The sequence below is a fragment of the Trichoderma asperellum genome, chromosome 2 (assembly GCF_020647865.1).
Source record: "Trichoderma asperellum chromosome 2, complete sequence".
Lineage (NCBI taxonomy): Eukaryota > Fungi > Ascomycota > Sordariomycetes > Hypocreales > Hypocreaceae > Trichoderma > Trichoderma asperellum.
Genome location: NC_089416.1, coordinates 1,234,811 through 1,254,675, shown reverse-complemented (window position 1 = coordinate 1,254,675; position 19,865 = coordinate 1,234,811). Strand labels below are relative to the sequence as shown.

Here is a 19,865-nt window from a genome sequence, read left to right as displayed (position 1 = left end):
TTTTGCTCTGACGCACCTTCTTGGACTTGTCGGAATATATTTTGCGACTGTCTGTGCCCAGCTGCAGCTTTATTATGCAAGTGCTCTTGTGTGAAGTGGAGAGCTTATGGCTGAACAACATATGCGTACATAGTATTGAAATCGGTGCCTATTCCTGCATTCGCATCTTGCGCTTGAGCTCCCCCGGCTTCTATCACCCGGAATATATAATCAAGCTTCATTGTTTATGCCTTTTTGGCATATCGCTGCCTATATGCTTATACCTTGCTGGGGTCCAGGGTGTAGAGGCTCAGAGGTCATAGGACCAAGTGCCGTTCTGTCTGCCCCTGTTGTGTTTCGAGCGACATGGCTCTATCAAATGACTATTCGCAGCCCGAACTCTGCACCCGCATTGCCAACTTTGCCGCCTCGCCTATTGACTTACTAGGCCGCGTCATGGCCTTCGGAGGCGATTGAAAAAGGGCTCCGATGAGATGTTGGGCACAGAAATACCTGTAAGCCGATAGCTGCGGGCTGGGAGCTGATCAATAGTGGGGGAGGGGCAGCCTTCCCGATACCCCTGCGGCCAATTCGTATCGTCGCCTAAAAAAATCTACTAGCTGGCAACATCAACCGAAGCCTTTGCTGCGCCAAAGTGTAGGTCCGAGACCCTCGACAAATCCTGGCGTCGTTGCAAGATTCGCTACTACACGAAACGCATGACTAGCATTGTGACTGAGTGGTAGCGTGCAAGGGATTCGGACTGCGACGTTTCTATGGAGGCTTGATCACATTTCGCCTCAAGTTGCATGACTGTTGGGCAAAGGGGCTGTCTATATATCGAGGCTGGAGACGCAATGTTCAGAGCAAACTTCAATTTCGACAACTTCTTATCACTTATACTCTGAACACCTTGGCGGTGGAAACTTGCTTTGATAATTTTCCTTTTATAAGCCTGCAAAATGGCTTCAGTCGAAGCCCTTTATGGCGACCTCATGTCGAGGGTCAACGAGACTCACCAATCTATTGCTGTTGCTGTCATAGCGACTTTCCTTGTTCTCTTATTCACAACCAAAGCGCTTTCAGGAAGCCCTACAACAACAGCAGCCAATGGTAACCAAAAGATCCCATCATCGCCGAGTTACTGGCTGCCCTTTCTTGGACATGCCTTGTCTATGGCTTTTGGCAAAGATAGCTTTCTGGCTGGCATGCGGAGTCGATTCCCGGAAGGCATTTTTTCTTTGAAGATGGCCGGGAGGATGCATCACTTTATATACAAACCCTCGCTTGCTGCTGCACTGTTAAACCTGCAACGGCCTGCTGAGGATGAGCAAATGCTAGCAAATCGACTGCTTGAATCCACATTTGGTGTGAGCAAGAAAGACCAGGCCATCTACAACAAGATATTCCCAGAGGCGCTGGCTCAATACAAACATCTCAGCTCCGAGCCTGGGCTTAGCGAAGTTACCAGTGTGGCTTTATCACAGGTTAAGCAGAACATCATTAACCTGGTCACATTCAGCCCCAATCCCATGGACCAAATGGAATGGGAGAAGTTGGCAGACGTCGATATTATTGAGGAGAACGCCAAAGAGGGACCCATTACCCAAGTTGACTTGATGGAGCTTACAAGGAATTTTGTTTCAATCACGGTGATTCCTGCCATATACGGTACTGACTTTGTGGAGAACTTTCCAGAGATATGGAAGTTGATATGGGTATATAACGAATCTTTTGTGCTTTTGGCTACAGGTATTCCTGCTTGGGTTCCTTGGCCGCGGCTACAGCGTGGAAAGCTCGCTAGGAGACGTGTTCTGGCGATGTTGTACGAGTTCGAAGAAGCTATGGATAGGCACTTGAACGGAGAAGAAAACGATCCCAAGTGGCAAAATCTGGACAACGTCAGCAAGCTTGTCAAAGGCAGGATCGAGTTATTTAGAAAACATGGTGTATCGCTTGAGGGCCGAGCGGCCTTTGATCTTGCGCTTCTATGGGCTTCGGTTGCAAATTCTAACGCTCTCATCCCGTGGATGCTTTTTGAGCTTTACAGGGATCCAGTACTTTTGGAGCAAGTTCGAGAAGAGATTGCACCTTATGTCAATGCTGTGCAGCCGGAGAACGAATTTGGATCCGCAGTCTGGGTACCGCCGGTGCTGGAAGACATCGATATCGACGGTCTAATAACGAAGTGCCCGCTTCTCAAAGCATCTTACATCGAAACCTTGAGGGTGTATTCCGGCGGATGGGCGATGAAGCTGATGTACCATGACACGGTGTTGGAAGAGAGAGGAAAGGGCGGAGAATCATTTCTCTTGAAGAAGGGCACATACGCACATATCCCCCAAGAGCTTCATCAGTTCGACCCACAGTACTTTTCAAACCCAACCGAGTGGCAGGCCGAGAGACATATTCGGGAAACGGTGGATGAGAGCGGGAAGAAGGTTTTAACGGCGGATATGGGGACGTTGAGACCATACGGTAAGTATTTACTTGATTTCTTTTTTAACTCTTGTGTAGTAAGTCGTTTTCTAACTGTTTTGCATAGGTGGTGGCTTAAAGATGTGCAAGGGAAGACAATTTGCGCTCCGAGAGATGTTACTATATACAGCTGCTATTATCACATTTTACGATATGCAGCCGCCCAGAGGAGGTTCATGGGGTGAACCTCAGACGAGGAAGCTTGTTGCGAACAGGCATCCGAAGAAGCCGTTGAAGGTGTGGATTAAGAGGAGAGGGCAACTAGCTGAGGGTGAAGAGAAAGAAGATAGATGAATTCTATAGACGGGCAATCTAAGCAAATCTCGGTTTTATGCCTTTTCTTTTTCTTTTGAAATAATAAGATTGACCAACTTTGAGCGCTGCTAAGCTCGCGCAATATTCGCGTCTCCCATGCTCTTTGGCTCTGCCCTTAGCCTCTGGGCGCCACTATTTTCAAAACTACATGTACATGTATACGCATGTGCCTGCTCTGGGCGCTGCGACAAAAATACGGCAGTAAAGCCTCTTGTCTTAGATTTTAGACATGTTCAAGGCTTGCTCTCCTCAGCTGCCACCTAGAAATCCGTATAAATCCAGACGTCGACTCTCTAAGCGTGGACCGTGCTGCCTCAGGTGTAAACGATGACACCATAGCGTCGCCGACTCGCGAACCGGAGCCGAGCCTCGAACCGCCGCGACGACGTCCACAATTCCGCGGGAATTTGTCGGGCCAGGCCTACTTTTCAAACTGCACAGCAATGTTGCTCGTGCGACTGTAATCCACCGAACAGCTACTGGAGCATTATCGGAGACATTCTGGGCCATTATCGCCGTCTGCCGCTGCTATAACATCGGCACACGTGCTCAGCGCCCACCCCGCCAAGCGCCGAGAAGCTCCCTCCAACATCTACAAGCTCGACGGTTGGCGCTCGCGCACGAGGATGTTTCCCCCTTGATGGGAACCTACGACAATGATCCCGCGAATTCTCCCTCGAGCGTCGCTCGCCTGTCCGCGGTGCAGCGTCGCGAAGGCGCACAGTCTCCCGCTATGGCTCCCGCAGAAGCCAATTGCTGCTGCTCTCCAACGACCCCTCCGGACTTCGGCTGCGTGCCGCTATGAACGAACGCCGTCGCCAGTTCCCGAATCACTGAAACCCGCACCAACGAGCCCGAAAGCGTCTCCCTCTGGAACGACTGTAACTGCTGCTACTGCTGCGTCATCGGCGAAAGACGCTGCGAAGAAGACCAGCAATGCCGCCGCCACCGATCCCCTTGCGACTGTAGACAAGTCCAATACAGAGCAGCGCAAAGCTGACTGGGCCATCATGAAGGAGATGTCGCGATATCTGTGGCCTAAGGGCGAAGTTGGCACCAAGGTGCGCGTAGGCCTTGCCGTGGCCCTGCTGATCGGCGCAAAAGTCCTGAATGTGCAGGTGCCGTTCTACTTCAAGAGCATTGTGGACTCGTTAAACATTGATGTTGCTGCTGTTGGCGGTACAGCTACAACTGTAGCGGGCGCCATGATTCTCGCATACGGAGCTACCAGAATAGGCGCTACCCTCTTCCAAGAACTGCGAAACGCCGTATTTGCCTCTGTTGCGCAAAAGGCCATTCGCGGTGTTGCTCGGAACGTGTTCAACCATCTGTTACGGCTTGACCTGAGCTTCCACTTGTCTAAGCAGACGGGAGGCTTGACGCGAGCCATGGATCGCGGTACAAAGGGCATCAGCTTCCTTCTTACTAGTATGGTCTTCCATATCCTTCCAACGGCGCTGGAGATTAGTATGGTTTGCGGAATTCTCACATGGCAGTATGGCTTCAAGTTTGCGGCTGTAACGGCATTGACAATGGTTGGATATACGGCTTTTACTATCTGGACAACGGCCTGGAGAACAAAGTTTCGAAGACAGGCTAATGCTGCGGACAATAGAGCGTCAACGGTGGCCGTAGACTCGCTAATTAACTACGAAGCTGTCAAGTACTTCAACAACGAGAAGTTCGAGGTTGCGCGCTACGATAAAGCTTTGAGGGAATACGAAAAGAGCTCCATCAAGGTAGCCACCTCTCTGGCTTTCCTCAACAGTGGACAGAATGTCATATTTTCTACAGCTTTGACCGCGATGATGTACTTCGCAGCTGATGGAGTCGCCACAGGATCTTTGACTGTTGGAGACTTGGTAATGGTAAACCAACTTGTCTTCCAGCTCTCTGTTCCTTTGAATTTCCTTGGCTCCGTATATCGTGAACTCCGACAGTCCCTCTTGGACATGGAAACACTATTCAATTTGCAGAAAGTGAACGTCAACATTGTGGAAAAGCCGACAGCGAAACCCCTAGCTTTAGTGAAGGGGGGAGAGATCAAATTTGAAAATGTCAACTTTGGATACCACCCCGAGAGACCAATTCTGAGGGATCTTACGGTTACTATTCCCGCCGGAAAGAAAGTTGCCATTGTTGGCCCTAGTGGTTGTGGTAAATCCACCCTGTTGAGACTGCTATTTAGATACTATGATGTCCAGTCCGGCCGCATCCTCATTGATGATCAGGACGTTCGCGATGTCACTGTCGAATCTCTGCGTCGATCCATTGGTGTGGTGCCTCAGGATACCCCCCTCTTCAACGATACGGTTGAGCACAACATCCGCTATGGTATGATTGATGCATCTCACGACCAAGTCGTCGCGGCCGCAAAACGAGCCCGCATTCACGACATCATTGAGAAATTCCCAGATGGATACCAAACCAAGGTCGGCGAGCGAGGTATGATGATCTCTGGAGGCGAGAAGCAGAGGCTGGCGATGAGCAGATTGCTCCTCAAGGACCCTCCTTTACTCTTCTTTGATGAGGCGACTAGCGCGCTGGATACGCACACTGAGCAGGCCTTGATGATGAATATCAACGGGATACTTCGCGAGAAGGGACGCACGAGCGTATTTGTGGCTCATAGGCTGCGAACGATCTTTGACTCAGACTTGATCATTGTGCTGAAAGAGGGACAAGTTGCAGAGATGGGCACCCACAGAGAGCTAATTGATCGCGCGGGTGTTTATGCTGAACTTTGGAGTGGTACGTTTTCTTGAATCATCATGATGAACTTTTTTGCTAATCAATTTTATAGCTCAAGAAACCATGTTCAGCGAGGATGGTGAGGCGAAGGACGGAGAGGCAGAGGCAGGGGAAGGTTCTGAGAAGAAGAAGAATTAGATATCGGCTTTTGGTAATGGAAACAACAGAAAAAAGGAGCATGGCAGGACGACTTACATGCCAACATGTACTCATAAATATATAGAGTATTTAATCAACTTTGCATATGGACATACTTGCGTTTATAACTCCTTTTAAGTCTTTCTACATTCTCCTTACATGCTTCGATTCGAAGTATCTTTAGTGATGCTATGCTGCAAAGTATGTCGCGTCTTGTTCCCAGCTGCTAGCTCGAAGGAGGAAATAGGGTCGGATTTCTTGCTTTTGTCATCTCGTACGTCTCGTTGGATACTTTTCCGTCTCTATTTCGCGGGTCTTCGATGGTATAACCTTCCTGATCTATATCCTCCTCTTTCTACAAACTTGGCTACTATGCCAGCTAATGCCTTTTGTAAATCTAGTATGTCACATATGGAAACGCGGTTTTTGTATCGCTCGTGAAGCATATGTTGGATTTGCATTAGATCAACCGATTATCATCAGTCCTATTTAATTGATGCGCTGTTAGCAATCATTGCTCCTTTGTTGCTAATATCTCTTTGTAGCTCTTTCCAGTGTGATATGGAACGATTGTCTTCATACCTATCCAGGCTGAACAAGGAGTTCCTTTGTTCGTCACACAAAGTAAACTCTCTGTTGTGAAACGACGAAAATGGTTGAAATGATTGGTTCGCTGTTTTAAAACTGGGTAAGAAATTTCCTTGTATCTGGAATATAGTTGCCTGTTAGGCAACACGTCACGATGCTCGGACTGGATATCTATTCTCAAATTAAGGTTCATTTCTGATGTAATATCGTAATCAGATTCTCGACTTTTCTTATGATCTATGTTTAATCGTGTAGTCGTTATATTTTCTCTATAAATAGCTGCGATTCTAGATATTCAATGGCGGTTTCGCTAAATACCGTGGGTGTTCTTTTGTAGTCTCTAGTCGCTACGAATGACTTTTTGGTGCCTAGTCGCGAGCTCTTCTAACAAAATAGAAGCTTTTTGTGAGCCTCCTTGCTCATTTAATTCTCTTCCTAAAGTCTTCGCTCTGGCCGAATAGCTCTCGTCTGAAAGGATCTTATTAGCGGCCGCTTTGACTTGATCCAAGGTGGGATTGTCGGTCTTGAGATCGATGCCAGCGCCACACCATGTTACTCGAGCAGCTGTATCTTTTTTATCTTCTGTTTGGCCCGCACAGAGAAGAGGGACTCCATGAGAAAGCGCCTGGGTTATACTTCCGTAACCACCATTCGTAATCAATAAAGAAAGGCGCGGAAGTAAAAGGTGATATGGCAACCAGTCTGCATAGCAGACGTTGACTGCTTCTCTTATCTGTGCTTCAACATCCTTGCCGTGCGGCGATACAACAATGAGCAGAAGGGATGGGTCGTCCTTCAGGGCCCTGACAGAAGGGATGATTAGAGACGTAGGATCCATGGCGAGTGTTCCTTGAGTGATTCCGACGACTCGTGAATGTGACACCACGGTTTTCCACCAAGCAGGTAGCTGTGATGATGTAGTGGGGGAGATTCTGACCAGAGGACCAACGTAGGCTACTCGCTTACTGTGCTCAAACTTTGGTTCTTGGGAGAACTCGAGCGTTGCGCACGAGGCTTGGATGTGAAGAAGAGGACTATACGTGAAGTATTCTGCGGGCTCGCCAAATGGAATTTTCTTCAGCCCAAGTACCTTTCTCTGTTGATTTATCACTGGCCTTAGAAAGAGAGGAAGTAGAATCCATTGGTTAATGAGCTGCTGCAGGCTGTTCCACACCAGGCCCAACCAGGACGCTGGAGGAGAATCTCCTGACACTGGGAATGGTGCTGCAGCTCCGGAGGTATAGAATGGAATGACCCCTAGAGTGGCATATACAGGTATTTCTCCAAGCTCATGTAGAGCGCGAGCTCCATGAGGAAACACATCGACAAGCAGAGCGTCTGCGGGGAATTCGGCCAAAATAGCTCGATAGTCAGCAACTTGAGCCACAACGCGAGACCTTAGTCGGTGAAATTGCCTATCAAGAAGTCCAGTTGAATTATTTTTGATGAACGGCGCATCGATTGCGGCAATGGCTCGAGTCTTGACGAATGTTGCTCCCGTGGCTTTAACGCGAGCTTCGTTATCAGCGCTAGTCAGCCATACGACCTCGTGGCCGCGATCGACGAGGGCTTGGCTGACGGCTTGCATTGGATAGGCATGGCCGGCAGGAAAATGAGAGTGTAGAAGAAATTTCATCTCTGATTTCTCGGGATGTCTGTATGAAACAATTGCTGATATTGAAAGATGCTACATGTTGAGCTTTGCTGCTTGCTGGCGGTTTTGGCGGGGCTTAGGTTGGCTTCAGTTGCTGAATATCTCCAAGTGCTTATGGAGAGAAGCACCAGAACAAGAGTACCTGACAATGCAACGCTCAAGATGTCCACAGATAGCGTTCAATACTTAATCGGTTAATTTCTCCTATGCCTGTTGAGACTCCAGCATGATATTTATTGAGGATTTTGGTGGTGGTAGACTCAATGCCCTTGCTACACCCCGCGACATTACCCTATAGACTACTGTATTCTTGTCAGAAATTGCATTAATGCTCGAACAACGAGCATTCTTTTGAATGCATCAGAAATGGAAATTACTATTTACGATCGTAAATTAGCAAGAGCATAGAGAAGATGCAAAGATACAAGGATATTCTAGGTTAGGACTAACAACGGTCGGCAAATAGATTACAATACTCAAAGTACCACAATCCGCGATTTAATCTCCCCATATTCAACTATCCTACCCTAACTTTGAAGAGAACAGCTACTATTTGGATTTGTAGATTCTCTTCATACATCCCATGAGAGGCTCTGTGAAGTGATTGAAGCGATAAGCAATCTGATTATTAGAACCCATGATACTGAAGAGACCATCCGCTTAGCAACCCAAAGCTATTTGCCCTTCCTATCCCCATCATTTAAATTCTAATTCGACAGCGATGTCTCTTCTCCTTGAAAAATTCAACTAAACACCACACCCAGTACATGCCGCGATCAGGGCAGTTTACCGTCATGCCCAGGACGTTCCCTTGACGTGGAATGCCATGGTATCGAGGAGTTAACTGGTAATTATCGCGTTTATGCTAGTAACGATGCATCAGTATGTTTCAATATCAGTGGTTAAGAACGATCAACGTACCTCATTCTATCGTGGAGAAGACCCGGGTGTCGTGATTTTCCAAATACGAATAGCTGAGATGTGTGGTTTTCCTCTAAAAGCGAAGTGGTGGACGCCGGATCCTCATTCTTCTCGTGGCGTAAAACTTGTAGAGAAAGGAAGTTAGCTAAGAACGCACAAGTAAGAGTAATAGGAATAAATATATGCGTTAATGACGAAAATAATGCCTTAAGGGTGTTTGATGTAGAAATGAAGATGGTCGGTAGGAAAAGATATTGACTTGCGAAGGGTCTGTGAGCCAGACGAGCAGAGCTTGGAAGAAGAATGGGCCACGGCAAAGGCTTTTTTCTGGAGACTGTAGTGGCGGTAAGACAAAGATCAAAGCATTCTATAGAATATAGAATGAGAAAAACATAGCTAGGGTGGCAAACTGCCATCGTGTGCAAAGATGAATAGCAGAGAGTAGAGATAAACCAAGGTAGAAGATATTTTCAAAAAAATTTTTCATTTCTCTCTCAAGGAGAGACCAATAGCCGTGCTATGGAAAGCAAAACATCAGGGCAAGTTGATAGGGACTGCTGGGAGGCATCTGGCAGAAAAATGCCTGTGCTGCAAACGAGTGGCAGAGTGTTTGGCAGGATATGGCGCACAAAGGCCGTGAAAGGGGAAACGCAATTGTAAAATGAGCGTCTTTGGGCAAAAGATACTTACGGATTTGAATATTTAATACTAGACAGTAATGAAAATGGAATTCAAACTCTTGAACAGATTGCTATCAAAAGAAGGGAACAGATCACGTCCAGCGACACCAACATAGAACACAGCCAAACCGCGCAGGAGTATCACCTCCCCGTAGCATCACAAGTTTGTGAATTCATGCAAAACCAAATATCTGAAAGAACTACGCCGCATACAGCTACGAATGCATACGAAAAAGCAGTGCCATTGCATTTTATAGAATTCAGGGGCTACAATCTACAGATATTCACATTACTGCCCGTGTCCCAGAATACCAGAATACGAGATAGCTGCACAAGATCAAGGAGTCGCATCTTCAACACCAACAATTTCGAATGGCGATGCACGAAAAGATGGCACATCTGCTGGCACATCTGCTGGCACATCTGCTGCATCTGCAGCAACTGCTGTGTGACGTGGGGGGTTCATCAGCCTGGGCTATCTCGAGGCCACCCGGAGAGCAATTCACTCTGCCAAAGAAATATACGCCCTCAACATCCAATCAGAAAAATAGGCATCATGCAAGCAAACGGAATCATCCAATGATAAATTAGGATCCCAAAAAAACAAACAAATCGACGTCATCACCCTCACTTTGTTGCCAGAGCAGAGCTGCAGCCTGAGGCACTCACGTGCCTGGAGTGATCGAGGGCGGCCCGCCCGTGGCTACTTAAACCTCGCCTTCCCCCCGTTGACTCTTTCTTTTCTTTTCCCTTTTCCTTTCCTCAGCACAGCCCATCCCCATCGGGGAATCTCGTTGGCCTAGAGTATAACTCTAGGCCCAGAACCCGGCGAGGTAGAAGTGCTCCGGCCTAGTGATTAGCTCTTGGGTAGGCAAGCCCAAGAGCAGGAGGCTTGATGTCGGTGCTTGCACCAGTCAACCTCTTATGAAGGCTGCTTTTTTTCATTGAGCTTGAGGCTACAAGCCTGGACTCGAAGAAGAAACTCTCACTTCAAACTTCTGACTTGTTGACAATTGCCCTGGGTGGTTTGTGCTGGGAGACTGGCGCATTTGTTGGGGACGCCCGTGATGGGAGTGTATGGCGTGAGTGCTGTTGCTTTGAGGAATGCGGTTGCTTCGTGGATTAGAAACATCGTAGGCTTTGTAGAGTAGCTGAATTTACCATCATAATTTATTATATATCACTTGTTCTTTTGATTCCGTCGTGTATCCCGGCTGGCAGAAGCAAAATGGAGAATGAAATTTCGGCGTTTCTCCAGCGCCAAAAAACACTCGCGAAGTGACCCCAAGTTCTTCAGATTCTATTTCTGATTCTACGTGAGCTTTTCCCCTTTATAACTGCTGAGTTTATGATCTTCCCATAATTTGACTTCCAGTCTTGACCCCCTGCTCTGTCAGTCGCCATATGGAGCGACCCTGAAATCTTGACGATATTTCTCTGTATCACAAAGCTACCTAGCTGTACCGATATCAGCCAGTTCTTTCCTCGGCCCGAGAGCATACCGAGTTTGGCGAGAAATTAAGATCAAGGCAGCAGTTGATCAGATAACAATATGCAGAGCTGTGAATTCTCTCGACCGGGTCGACGAAGCGATCTCTCCCCGCTCCACGAAGACCGACCTTGGCGGAAAATAGAAGATGACGCCGAACATCTGCGCCTAGAAGATAATATCGGCAGACATACAATAAATGAGAGAGAAGCTTCTCTAGAGAAGAATCTGGCTTGTCTTTGTGATACTCTTCGTATGAAGGGCTTGGATCGAGCCAGCTGAATCGGCTTCTCTATCTCGAGAACCACTTTCTCGAGCTACTGGTAATTCACAGTCTATATAACCTTCCCATCATCATCATTTTTTTACATTTCTCTGCAAAGATCGCTTCTCTCTATCCTATTTAGAGAATGTTAACCTCAGTCCCATGGTGCCTGTGCCTCGCTAATTTTTCTACCCTCAAAACAGATCGATATTCCTCCTCTGACAAAATGAAGCGCCAAACTGAAGAAGAAATTCAGAACGCGATGCTACAAACAAATTTGATGGGCAAGAAATAACAACAGACGTCTTTGGAGCAGAGACATTTTATTGTGGCAAGTCGGCGTTATGGTCGAATTTTCGAACATAGGACGTTTAAAAACAAACCATCAACTATATAAGCATATGGAAAGAATCTTCTGGGATGACACATAATGGAAATGATATGGATAATATTTATCTCGATAACATCCTGGAGCGCTTGAGCTGATCTCTCTCCAGCATGGTGCTGAACGGAAATCCTCCCAAGCCGATCCAACTTTTCCCTGCTTCCTCTGGATTCAACACGCCTAAAATCAGAGCATATCCTCTAATTTTGATCGTCGGTGTTTGGGAAGGGATGTGTACAATATTGCACTCTGTGGGCTTCAATTCTTTTCTTTCGTTCTTTCTTCTTTCTTTTTTGCTACAGAAAATTAAAATGCTATGGGAAAGATACATCTTTGTTGCTTTATTTAATAACCAAGCCAAATATTAGCCGCTGATAAACAAGCAACACAAAGGCAAAAGGCATGTTCACATCGTAATAAAACATATTCTTGAGCCTTCGATGCAAGAACGTCGCTTCTGTTCAAGGAGTCAGTGTCGAGCGATGTGTAAATGCGCCGCTAGTAACCAAATTATTGCCATAATCCAGGCTGCGTTTTTCAATAATTTTGGCTGTAGGTGGATAGCTGGCCTAAATGTCCATGAAACATACGCTTTGACCACGACGCGTAATTTCCAAAGCCTGGGAGAAAGAATTTGAAACCGTGGCAGAATTCTTGGATTTGCATATATCGCATCTCGACTCTGTTGCGAAGCTAGCCACTAGTTGAACAGCGGCACTATGCTGACATTCCCGTCATGGGCGAAAACGGCCAACAGTCGTGCGATTCCTCCACAAAGAAAAAGGTTATACTCTATTGTGATCATTTTAAGATTTTTTTTCCCGCGGTGGCTGATATGGTTTGTGATCTTCGTCATGACAAGTGGATGACATCACAATCATTCGACAACTATTTAGACTGGTGCCAGAAGCCACATGGCATGCATCAGGACTCTCTTTACCTAAGCATCTAAAGATCAGGTTTTCACGAGTGAGATTGGCTGAAATATTCTACCATGGCAGATCAAAAGGCAGATTCCGAGATACATCAAGATCAGAAGGCTACTGCTGGAGATAAGCACAAAACCGAAGCAGAAAATCCAGATGCGAAACGAACTAAAGTCGAAGAAGAGGAAGAGGCATTGCCTAGCGAGAGGAATGGGGATGGCAAAGAGAAAGAAGGCGATGCCAGTCAAGACGTAAAAGAAGAGCCGGCAGATTCCAAACCCGATATCAAATTTGAAAACAACACCACTGAGCCAGAGAAAGAGGATACGGACGTTCCATCGAGCATTCTTGAAAAGGGCATCATCTATTTTTTCATCAGAGGGCGCGTTGATGTTGAGAAGGCAGAGCAGGTGGACGATATTGCTCGAACCTTTATCATTCTAAGACCTATAGCACACGATGCCAAGCTGAGCGAGGGGCCGCTTCGAGATGCTGGAAACACTCGAATCCTTATTCTGCCCAAGAAAGTACTCCCATCAAGCGGCAGAGAGCGGTTTCTATCGTTTGTGGAAAAGTCTGGAGCATCCTACGATGAAGTAAAAGGCCAGTTTCTCGCCGGCGAAGAGTATGAGACCAAGACGAAAGGCACCAGACATACTCCAGCCGCTACTCCAATTGGCGAAGGCGTCTATGCCATCACGACGACTGGAAGGGAAAGTCATCTTGTATATTTGCTTACACTTCCGCAAAAACTTGGCGAAGTGCAGGAAGCTCTTAACTTGAAAGAGCAGGGAAGTTTCATCATAAGCACCAAGAATCCGGAGTATCCAGCGCCAGCTTCGGTTCGGCTTCCCAAAGGGCCAGTGTATCCCAAAAAGTATGTATGGTATATCAACGTCTTGTACTAAAGTTACTAAGCTCATTACGCAGGATCCATGAAGAGTTTCGTGATCTAAGATGGATACCATCTCGGCCACACCATCTCGACTACGATAACACGCAAATTCTGCTCATAGGCGAATCTTCGGGGATCAAGAAAGCTTTGACGCCTCAAAGAGAAAACGAAAACGCGAACAAGGAGGGACCTCTAGAGTTCATGGAAGAACTAGAAGAAGAAGATTTGAAACGAATGAAGGACATGCCGGGAGATTCTTCCGCTTCAATTTACGCAGATTTGAAGGCACATGCAGAGGACTATCCGAAGCTCCAGACGACGTTTTAGATTCATCATTGAGACAACTACCGACCTGGCTGGGAGAAAATGCTTGGGAGTTCGCGGAAATATGCCTCTGTTGATGACATTCAAGGCATTTATCTCAAAGTCTGTCTGTTCACAGACCTTTGTTTTGTTTCTGTGGAGCAACGGTTCCTAATTTCCAATTACAATTCCCTGCTCCCTGCAAAGAGAAAGAAAAAAAAAGACAATCCATCTTGGATAATGCGTCGGAGGCCGGATTCAATTCTTGCGGACTCTCGATTGAATGTAACATTGTTGATAGATGGTGTTGAATGCAGACAGTTATTATTTTGCTCAGCTGGTTATTGTATGACTCTTTGATAGGCTATCCGTTCGGATTACTTATCGAATATTAATGTCCGCAAGAAAATGATTCATTTTCATGATTTTGTCCTGCCTTAACAGGTCTGGCCTAGCGGCCACTAACCGTATTAGTTTTCTACGCAAAAGTCTTGGAACCTCTCTAAGAAAGAGCCAAGCATCGTATAATCGTATGGGGGACGTGTGAGTCAAAGCCTCGTGCCAACAGCTTTCTTTTTGTGACCAGTTTAGCCCGTTTTGGTAACCAGGATAACGGTGCTAATTGCAACGGGATCTGGAGGGTAACGCGGGGTACACAGGCTTGATCATGAAGTGGGTATGAAAATCGATAGCCATGACTCACAACAATGATCTTTTGTAGAAGGAAAGGGGGAAGAGGATGATAACGCAATCAAATCTAAAAAAAGACGAGTAAAAAAAAAAAAAAATACTGCACAAGAACTCGAACAATACAGAGCCTACAAAGAAAGCTAAAGTATAATAAGGGAAGATGAGAGCGCAGTTGAACAGAAAGATCTCCATCAAAGGAACGCAACAATCACGCGAAAATGTCTTCTTCCACATCTTTTGAGCCCATGCCGGCAACGGCTGCGGCCACTATTGCATCGTACCACCTCACCGGGCCAGATGTGCAAATGCACATGGCTCTGGAGACTCCCCAGGCAGAGCACCGCATCAAGCTCGTCAACTTTTGGCGCATCGCTCCAGGCAGCCGCGTCCTCGAAATCGGATGCGGACAGGGCACGACTACTGCGGTATTGGCTGAAGCCGTTGGCCCTACCGGCCATGTTGATGCTGTGGACCCTGGACGTCCAGACTATGGATCCCCCTGGACGCTGGCGCAGGCGCAGGAACATCTCTCTAAGAGCGCGGTAGGAGATCGTATCTCGTGGTACTTTGCCGATCCGATCGACTTCTTGGCAGAGAATGCGGATAAGTCGTGGGACTATGTTGTCTTTGCCCACTGCATCTGGTACTTTGATTCCCCTGCCACGCTCAAGAAGATGTTGGGCGCCCTGAAAGGGCGAGCCACGTCTCTTCTCGTTGCGGAATACGCCCTCAAGGCGACGGAGAAGAACGCTTTGCCGCATGTTCTCGCTTCAGTGGCACGAGCTACACTCGAAGCGCATAATAAGGGTAGCGAGGCTAATATCCGATGCCTTTCTAGCCCTGGCGCCATTACTGATGCTGCCGATGAAAATGCCTGGACTCTTGATGGGGAGACTTTCGTGGTGCCTGAAGCGGGACTCTTGGATGGCCACTGGGAGACGGGAACAGTCAAAAGTCCAAACTTTTTGAAGGAGATTGAAGAGAAAGTGGAAGATCCAAAAGTCAGGGCGCTCTTGCGCTCGGCTCGAGATGGCGTTCTTGGAGTTTTGGAGACGATGGACGTGAAGAAGTCGTGGACGATGGATGTTTGGGCTGCCACGTTTCACTAGGTAGCGCCTTGGTTTGTGAAAGCAAAATCGCATGTATTATTCCGGCATATATACAGCTCTAATATTTATGGCTGTGAATATAAGAATCCCAAAAAATATATATATCTATATATACTGCACTTAAACATTCTAGAATTGCCATCTTTGAACGATTTCCAAAGTCCTAGCCCATTAAAAGCAACAAGTTCGTACCAACCGACAGCTTTCCCAACAGCAACATGTCACGGTTTGATAATGTCTCCTTCGACTTCAGCTGCATGTGCATCCATGTATTCATCTTCAAATGGCTTCGCCCCCATACGGGACCAAGCCATGGCTGACATTAGAGCCTCGTCCGTTTCTTTCCCTGGAAATAGCAATTCAGAGTTTCCGTCTCCAAGGTGTGTAACCGATCGATCCTGGAAAACAGTTCATTAGTAAATAGGAAGGACAACCGCATTGGTTCAAGAATATATCATACCAATCCTAGAGTCAACTTGATCACGCCATCTGCCCACTTGTTTTCATAAACATATCTGGGGGTTTTGCCTGCGACAGCGAGAAGAATATTATCTGCCACAATTGTTGCTTGACGCATCGCTGATCGCGAGTTCGGATTCGGGGTATTCGTATCGGCAACATCACCGCAGGTATAAATATTCGGTAGGGAATCATCGGCTATTTGGAGGCTTGGCTTGACTTTGATGTGGCCCGTGGATGAAATCGCTTTGGGAGAGAGGGTGGCAATAACATCAGATAATGGTCTTTGTCCCGTACAATTCATCTGCAACATATCGCTTATTAGGGCTGGTCGTAAGATCATCATGCTTTTAAATAAGACTTACGAAGAAATCGCAGGTAATCTGCCGGCCGGATCTGAGCGTCACTATTCCAGATGCCGAGTCCTCATTTACCACGCGATCTTCAAGGATAAGCTCGACGCCTAGTCTTTCAAGCCCTTCGCGTGCAGCTTTTTGAAGACCTTTGCCGAAACGATGCATCACTGCATCTCTGGAATGGATCAAGATGATGTGCTTCTCTGGGTATAAGTCCTTGGCATCTGTGGCGACTTCGACGCCGGCAGCACCTCCTCCAACGACGACAACCGTTTTAGCCGATTCGAGTCTCTTTTGCATGCCTTGTAGGAGCTTCACGCCTTGCGTTTTTTCTGTACAATTGACTCGCGATGGAAGGCCATCTTGTACGCCCGCTCCTGTAGCGATGACAAGAAACTCGTATGGGATTGATTCCTCGCTGCCCTGTAATCTCACAGTATTTCGGTCGATGTCAACAACCTTGTCTTTGATCCAGCGATATGAGCCTTCGACAACTCCATCCAAGTATCCTCCATATGGAATAAACGCCTTATGTTCGTGCCCTTTGACGACGCAGAATCTGGGAAGCACCCAGGTGAAGTGGAAATGGCTGTTCGGCTCAACAACCACGACGCGGTACGGGCTTCGGGGAGGTAGATTCTTTGCAATGATCTGGGCTGCACGGTAGCCTGCAAAATTAGCACCAACAATGACGATGTTGCGAGTTCTTTCTTCTCCGCTAGAAGACCCAAAGAAAGCGGCTTGACGTCGTACTATAGCACCTCGGAGAACGAGTCGTAGCTCAGTCCAAAGAACAACGAGAGTGTAGCCGACAATTTTGGTGTATATTTTCGTCTTTTCTAACATTTTGATTTTCCGTTTTTAGAAGTCGATTCTTTGCGGTATCCTACCAAGAAGTTAGAAAAACCTTGTAGAGAGATTCCAGAGCCGCCATCGTTTTCATAAAAGAAAAAAAAAAAACCGCCAAGCCAGCGAAGAAGGGTGAAAATGCCGAATCCAGCGCGTCACGGACAAGAGCTCTCTGTCCGACTCTGTCCGGAGGTCCGACTCGGAGATTCCCATTCCCCATGCTTCAACATTATCGTCTAAGCAAACCGTTGCTAGTGGTACGGCAACGCCAAGAGAACAACCGGGCCAGTGGGGAGGGATCATTAGCAGTAGTTCTGACGCTAACGGATGCAGTTTCAGGGATATTTTGATCGAAGGTGGACCAGACGAGTTATCTGATGATCTGATAATCGCGCACCTGTGCCCTGCGCTCATACTGCCACGGCTGCCAGTTTACACAGCCTACTTCATTTCAATATTGTGAGCTGAGTGCACTATGAGTCATAAACACAAACTAGTGCACTTGATGGCATTTTAAACTGTCAATTAGCTATTAATGTGGTAAAATCTAGACCAGACCACCGTCCTTATACCAGTTTAGGTGCAATATCCGAACCCCCAAACTCGGGATAACCCTTGGATTTCCACTCTGAAAAGCTCATCCCACCGGCAAGAGATGGCATCCTAATCATGAGAGGAACTTCAATATCCTCCTCTGTTCCCAAGACTTCAGCTTTGTGTATGATTTTTTCGTCGAGCAGTTCAAATCCCAATTTTTTATATAGTCCAACTGTCGAAGGAGAAGATTCGAAGTAAACCGGTAGGCCTGCCCGTTCGCCCAAGTCTATGCCCCATTGTACGAGCAACGCTCCAGCCTTGCGCCCTTGATGCCTCGGATCAATGCCGATAACGTGGCAATCTAACGGAAAATGGCGTTTGTTAGCAAAATGTTGCTTGTCTTGGCATGCAATTCCACCAACAGCTGAGGCTGAAAATGTGGATCTCACCAGGATGAACGTACAGATATAGCGTTTGCCGCCAAACAATCTTTCTCTCACCTCCCATAGAGGGTTTAAAATCTTTTCTGCCCTTTCACGCTGCTCCCCAAGGAGCCAGGGTACACCCTGGTTCTTTCGTTCCTCCTCGCTCCGCTCTGTCAGGTAAACATCGCCGAGAGCCATGCCAATTATGTCCCCCGTGCTCGTATCGACACATTTGAAGGTGTATTGGGACGCACTGGTGTGCCAGTACGCCAGTGTTCCAGCAGCGTGTGCCTTCTTGAAGTCTTCGTCGATTACCCCGGGGAAGAGAATTTCGAGCATAATCCTCCCCATCTGGTCGTTTTGAAAAGCGTTGAAGTAGACATCGTAGACCTTGGGGATGTCTGGGATCAACGCTGGGAGGACAACTTGGACCATAGTTGTTTGCTGTTGGGCGCAGATATGAACCAACGTTCAAGGTTGAATTAGGTGTCTGGGAGTTCAAATGCACCGCTCTGAGGAGGGTCACAGCGTATACGAAGCAAGCACTGAGTAGGAAGGACAGTCTGTCATATTTATATTTCGACGAGTAGCATGAAGTTTGCGCCGAGACCGAATTTGGGCAGGTTGGTTGGATGGCTAGATGACATTCCTAGCATGTGGCAGCACGGTCGTTCCGAGGATAATAGCAAAAGTCCGTTCGTATTGGAAGCTGATGGCGGGACTAGGTGAAATATTTCTCTAGCCATCGACTATGGAAACACCGAGCGCTCGCGGCCAAGACGGGATGATGTTCTAGTAGGTTGATGGACAAGGTGTGCCTCTCATGCCTGCCATTTGGGCCGCCCAGCTTCGCAAGGCTAAGTCAGCACTGAATTCGATAGTTTCCATCAGTAGCGTGTATACCCGCAGGAATCCAGCATGGAGAACGAGTGGGATGGAGAACAAGTGCTCGTCCCGATGGAGACGTTTTGCCGACTTCGCTCCATCTAATTCTTGGCGTCTTCGATCATGCCAGGAGAATTAAAGTTATCTGATCCGCTCTTGATTAGCGCATTTGGTACGTACAAATGATCGGAATTTATTCCGGAAGATGTTCAATCTCTAAGCTTATTTTTTCCATTAAAAATGGAGAGGTGAGGTGGCGGAGAAAAAACTATATCTTGCAAGTAGTACCGGCAAAATGGCGAGGAGAATGATGGTGCATTGGGGTACAATATATGTACGTAGATATAAATCGCCTCGTTTTTTTTTTCTTTATATCTTTCCTATGGAACCTCTCAGCCTCTCTTCGGATGCTCTTTTTAAATACATCTAGCCACCGTATTATCGTCTAAGCTGGTTGCAGACTTTGACCATGCATTTATGCAAATACGGGCTTCACTCTAACTCTATGCTCTTTGCTTCTTGCTATGGCGTCGCAGGGTGCCAACTGTGAGCATTTTCATCCTGTATACTGGATTACGAGAGACGGAAACGGGCATGTAATAGATATAAGTAGTAGGAATCGCGCGCTTCGGTCTCTAGAAGACAAAGGATTCGGGGTTGTTTCTTGTGTGGAAGTTTTAAAGTACATAGGAACTTTGATCGTAAGCCCCCTACGAACTATGGAGTCGCGCCCTGAACAATGGGTTCCGCAGATCGTGTTCCAGCCACTAACTGCCAAAGTCTAATCC

The 19,865-nt window shown here is 47.1% G+C and overlaps 7 protein-coding genes across 7 annotated transcripts; 4 read left to right on the top strand and 3 right to left on the bottom strand.

Annotated features, from left to right (window-relative positions):
* Positions 1–382: 382 nt before the first annotated feature.
* TrAFT101_002730 (uncharacterized protein) lies at positions 383–2,826 on the top strand. Its single transcript, XM_024899326.2, has 2 exons — positions 383–2,457; positions 2,525–2,826. Exons 1-2 carry the CDS (start codon positions 942–944, stop codon positions 2,749–2,751), a joined length of 1,743 nt encoding a protein of 580 aa, XP_024763847.2. The 5' UTR covers positions 383–941; the 3' UTR covers positions 2,752–2,826.
* A 319-nt stretch (positions 2,827–3,145) lies between these two features.
* On the top strand, positions 3,146–5,773 carry ATM1 (Iron-sulfur clusters transporter atm1, mitochondrial). Its single transcript, XM_024901750.2, has 2 exons — positions 3,146–5,523; positions 5,576–5,773. The coding sequence occupies exons 1-2, from the start codon at positions 3,429–3,431 to the stop codon at positions 5,659–5,661; spliced, it is 2,181 nt and encodes a 726-aa protein (XP_024763846.2). The 5' UTR covers positions 3,146–3,428; the 3' UTR covers positions 5,662–5,773.
* Positions 5,774–6,425: 652 nt separating this feature from the next.
* TrAFT101_002728 (uncharacterized protein) lies at positions 6,426–7,914 on the bottom strand. Its single transcript, XM_024899442.2, has one exon. It carries the CDS (start codon positions 7,883–7,885, stop codon positions 6,590–6,592), a length of 1,296 nt encoding a protein of 431 aa, XP_024763845.2. The 5' UTR covers positions 7,886–7,914; the 3' UTR covers positions 6,426–6,589.
* A 4,659-nt stretch (positions 7,915–12,573) lies between these two features.
* On the top strand, positions 12,574–14,168 carry TrAFT101_002727 (uncharacterized protein). The gene is made up of 2 exons (XM_024902341.2): positions 12,574–13,446; positions 13,500–14,168. The coding sequence occupies exons 1-2, from the start codon at positions 12,638–12,640 to the stop codon at positions 13,789–13,791; spliced, it is 1,101 nt and encodes a 366-aa protein (XP_024763844.2). The 5' UTR covers positions 12,574–12,637; the 3' UTR covers positions 13,792–14,168.
* A 304-nt stretch (positions 14,169–14,472) lies between these two features.
* On the top strand, positions 14,473–15,689 carry TrAFT101_002726 (uncharacterized protein). Its single transcript, XM_024907605.2, has one exon. It carries the CDS (start codon positions 14,676–14,678, stop codon positions 15,564–15,566), a length of 891 nt encoding a protein of 296 aa, XP_024763843.2. The 5' UTR covers positions 14,473–14,675; the 3' UTR covers positions 15,567–15,689.
* Positions 15,690–15,787: 98 nt separating this feature from the next.
* TrAFT101_002725 (uncharacterized protein) lies at positions 15,788–17,227 on the bottom strand (the record flags this gene model as incomplete). Its single annotated transcript, XM_024906087.2, has 3 exons — positions 15,788–15,964; positions 16,027–16,329; positions 16,391–17,227. 3 exons carry the CDS (start codon positions 17,225–17,227, stop codon positions 15,788–15,790), a joined length of 1,317 nt encoding a protein of 438 aa, XP_024763842.1.
* Positions 17,228–17,796: 569 nt separating this feature from the next.
* Positions 17,797–19,507, bottom strand: TrAFT101_002724 (uncharacterized protein; the record flags this gene model as incomplete). Its single annotated transcript, XM_024899378.2, has 2 exons — positions 18,231–19,507; positions 17,797–18,128 (listed from the first exon to the last, which is right to left on the bottom strand). Exons 1-2 carry the CDS (start codon positions 18,625–18,627, stop codon positions 17,797–17,799), a joined length of 729 nt encoding a protein of 242 aa, XP_024763841.1. The 5' UTR covers positions 18,628–19,507.
* Positions 19,508–19,865: the final 358 nt, after the last annotated feature.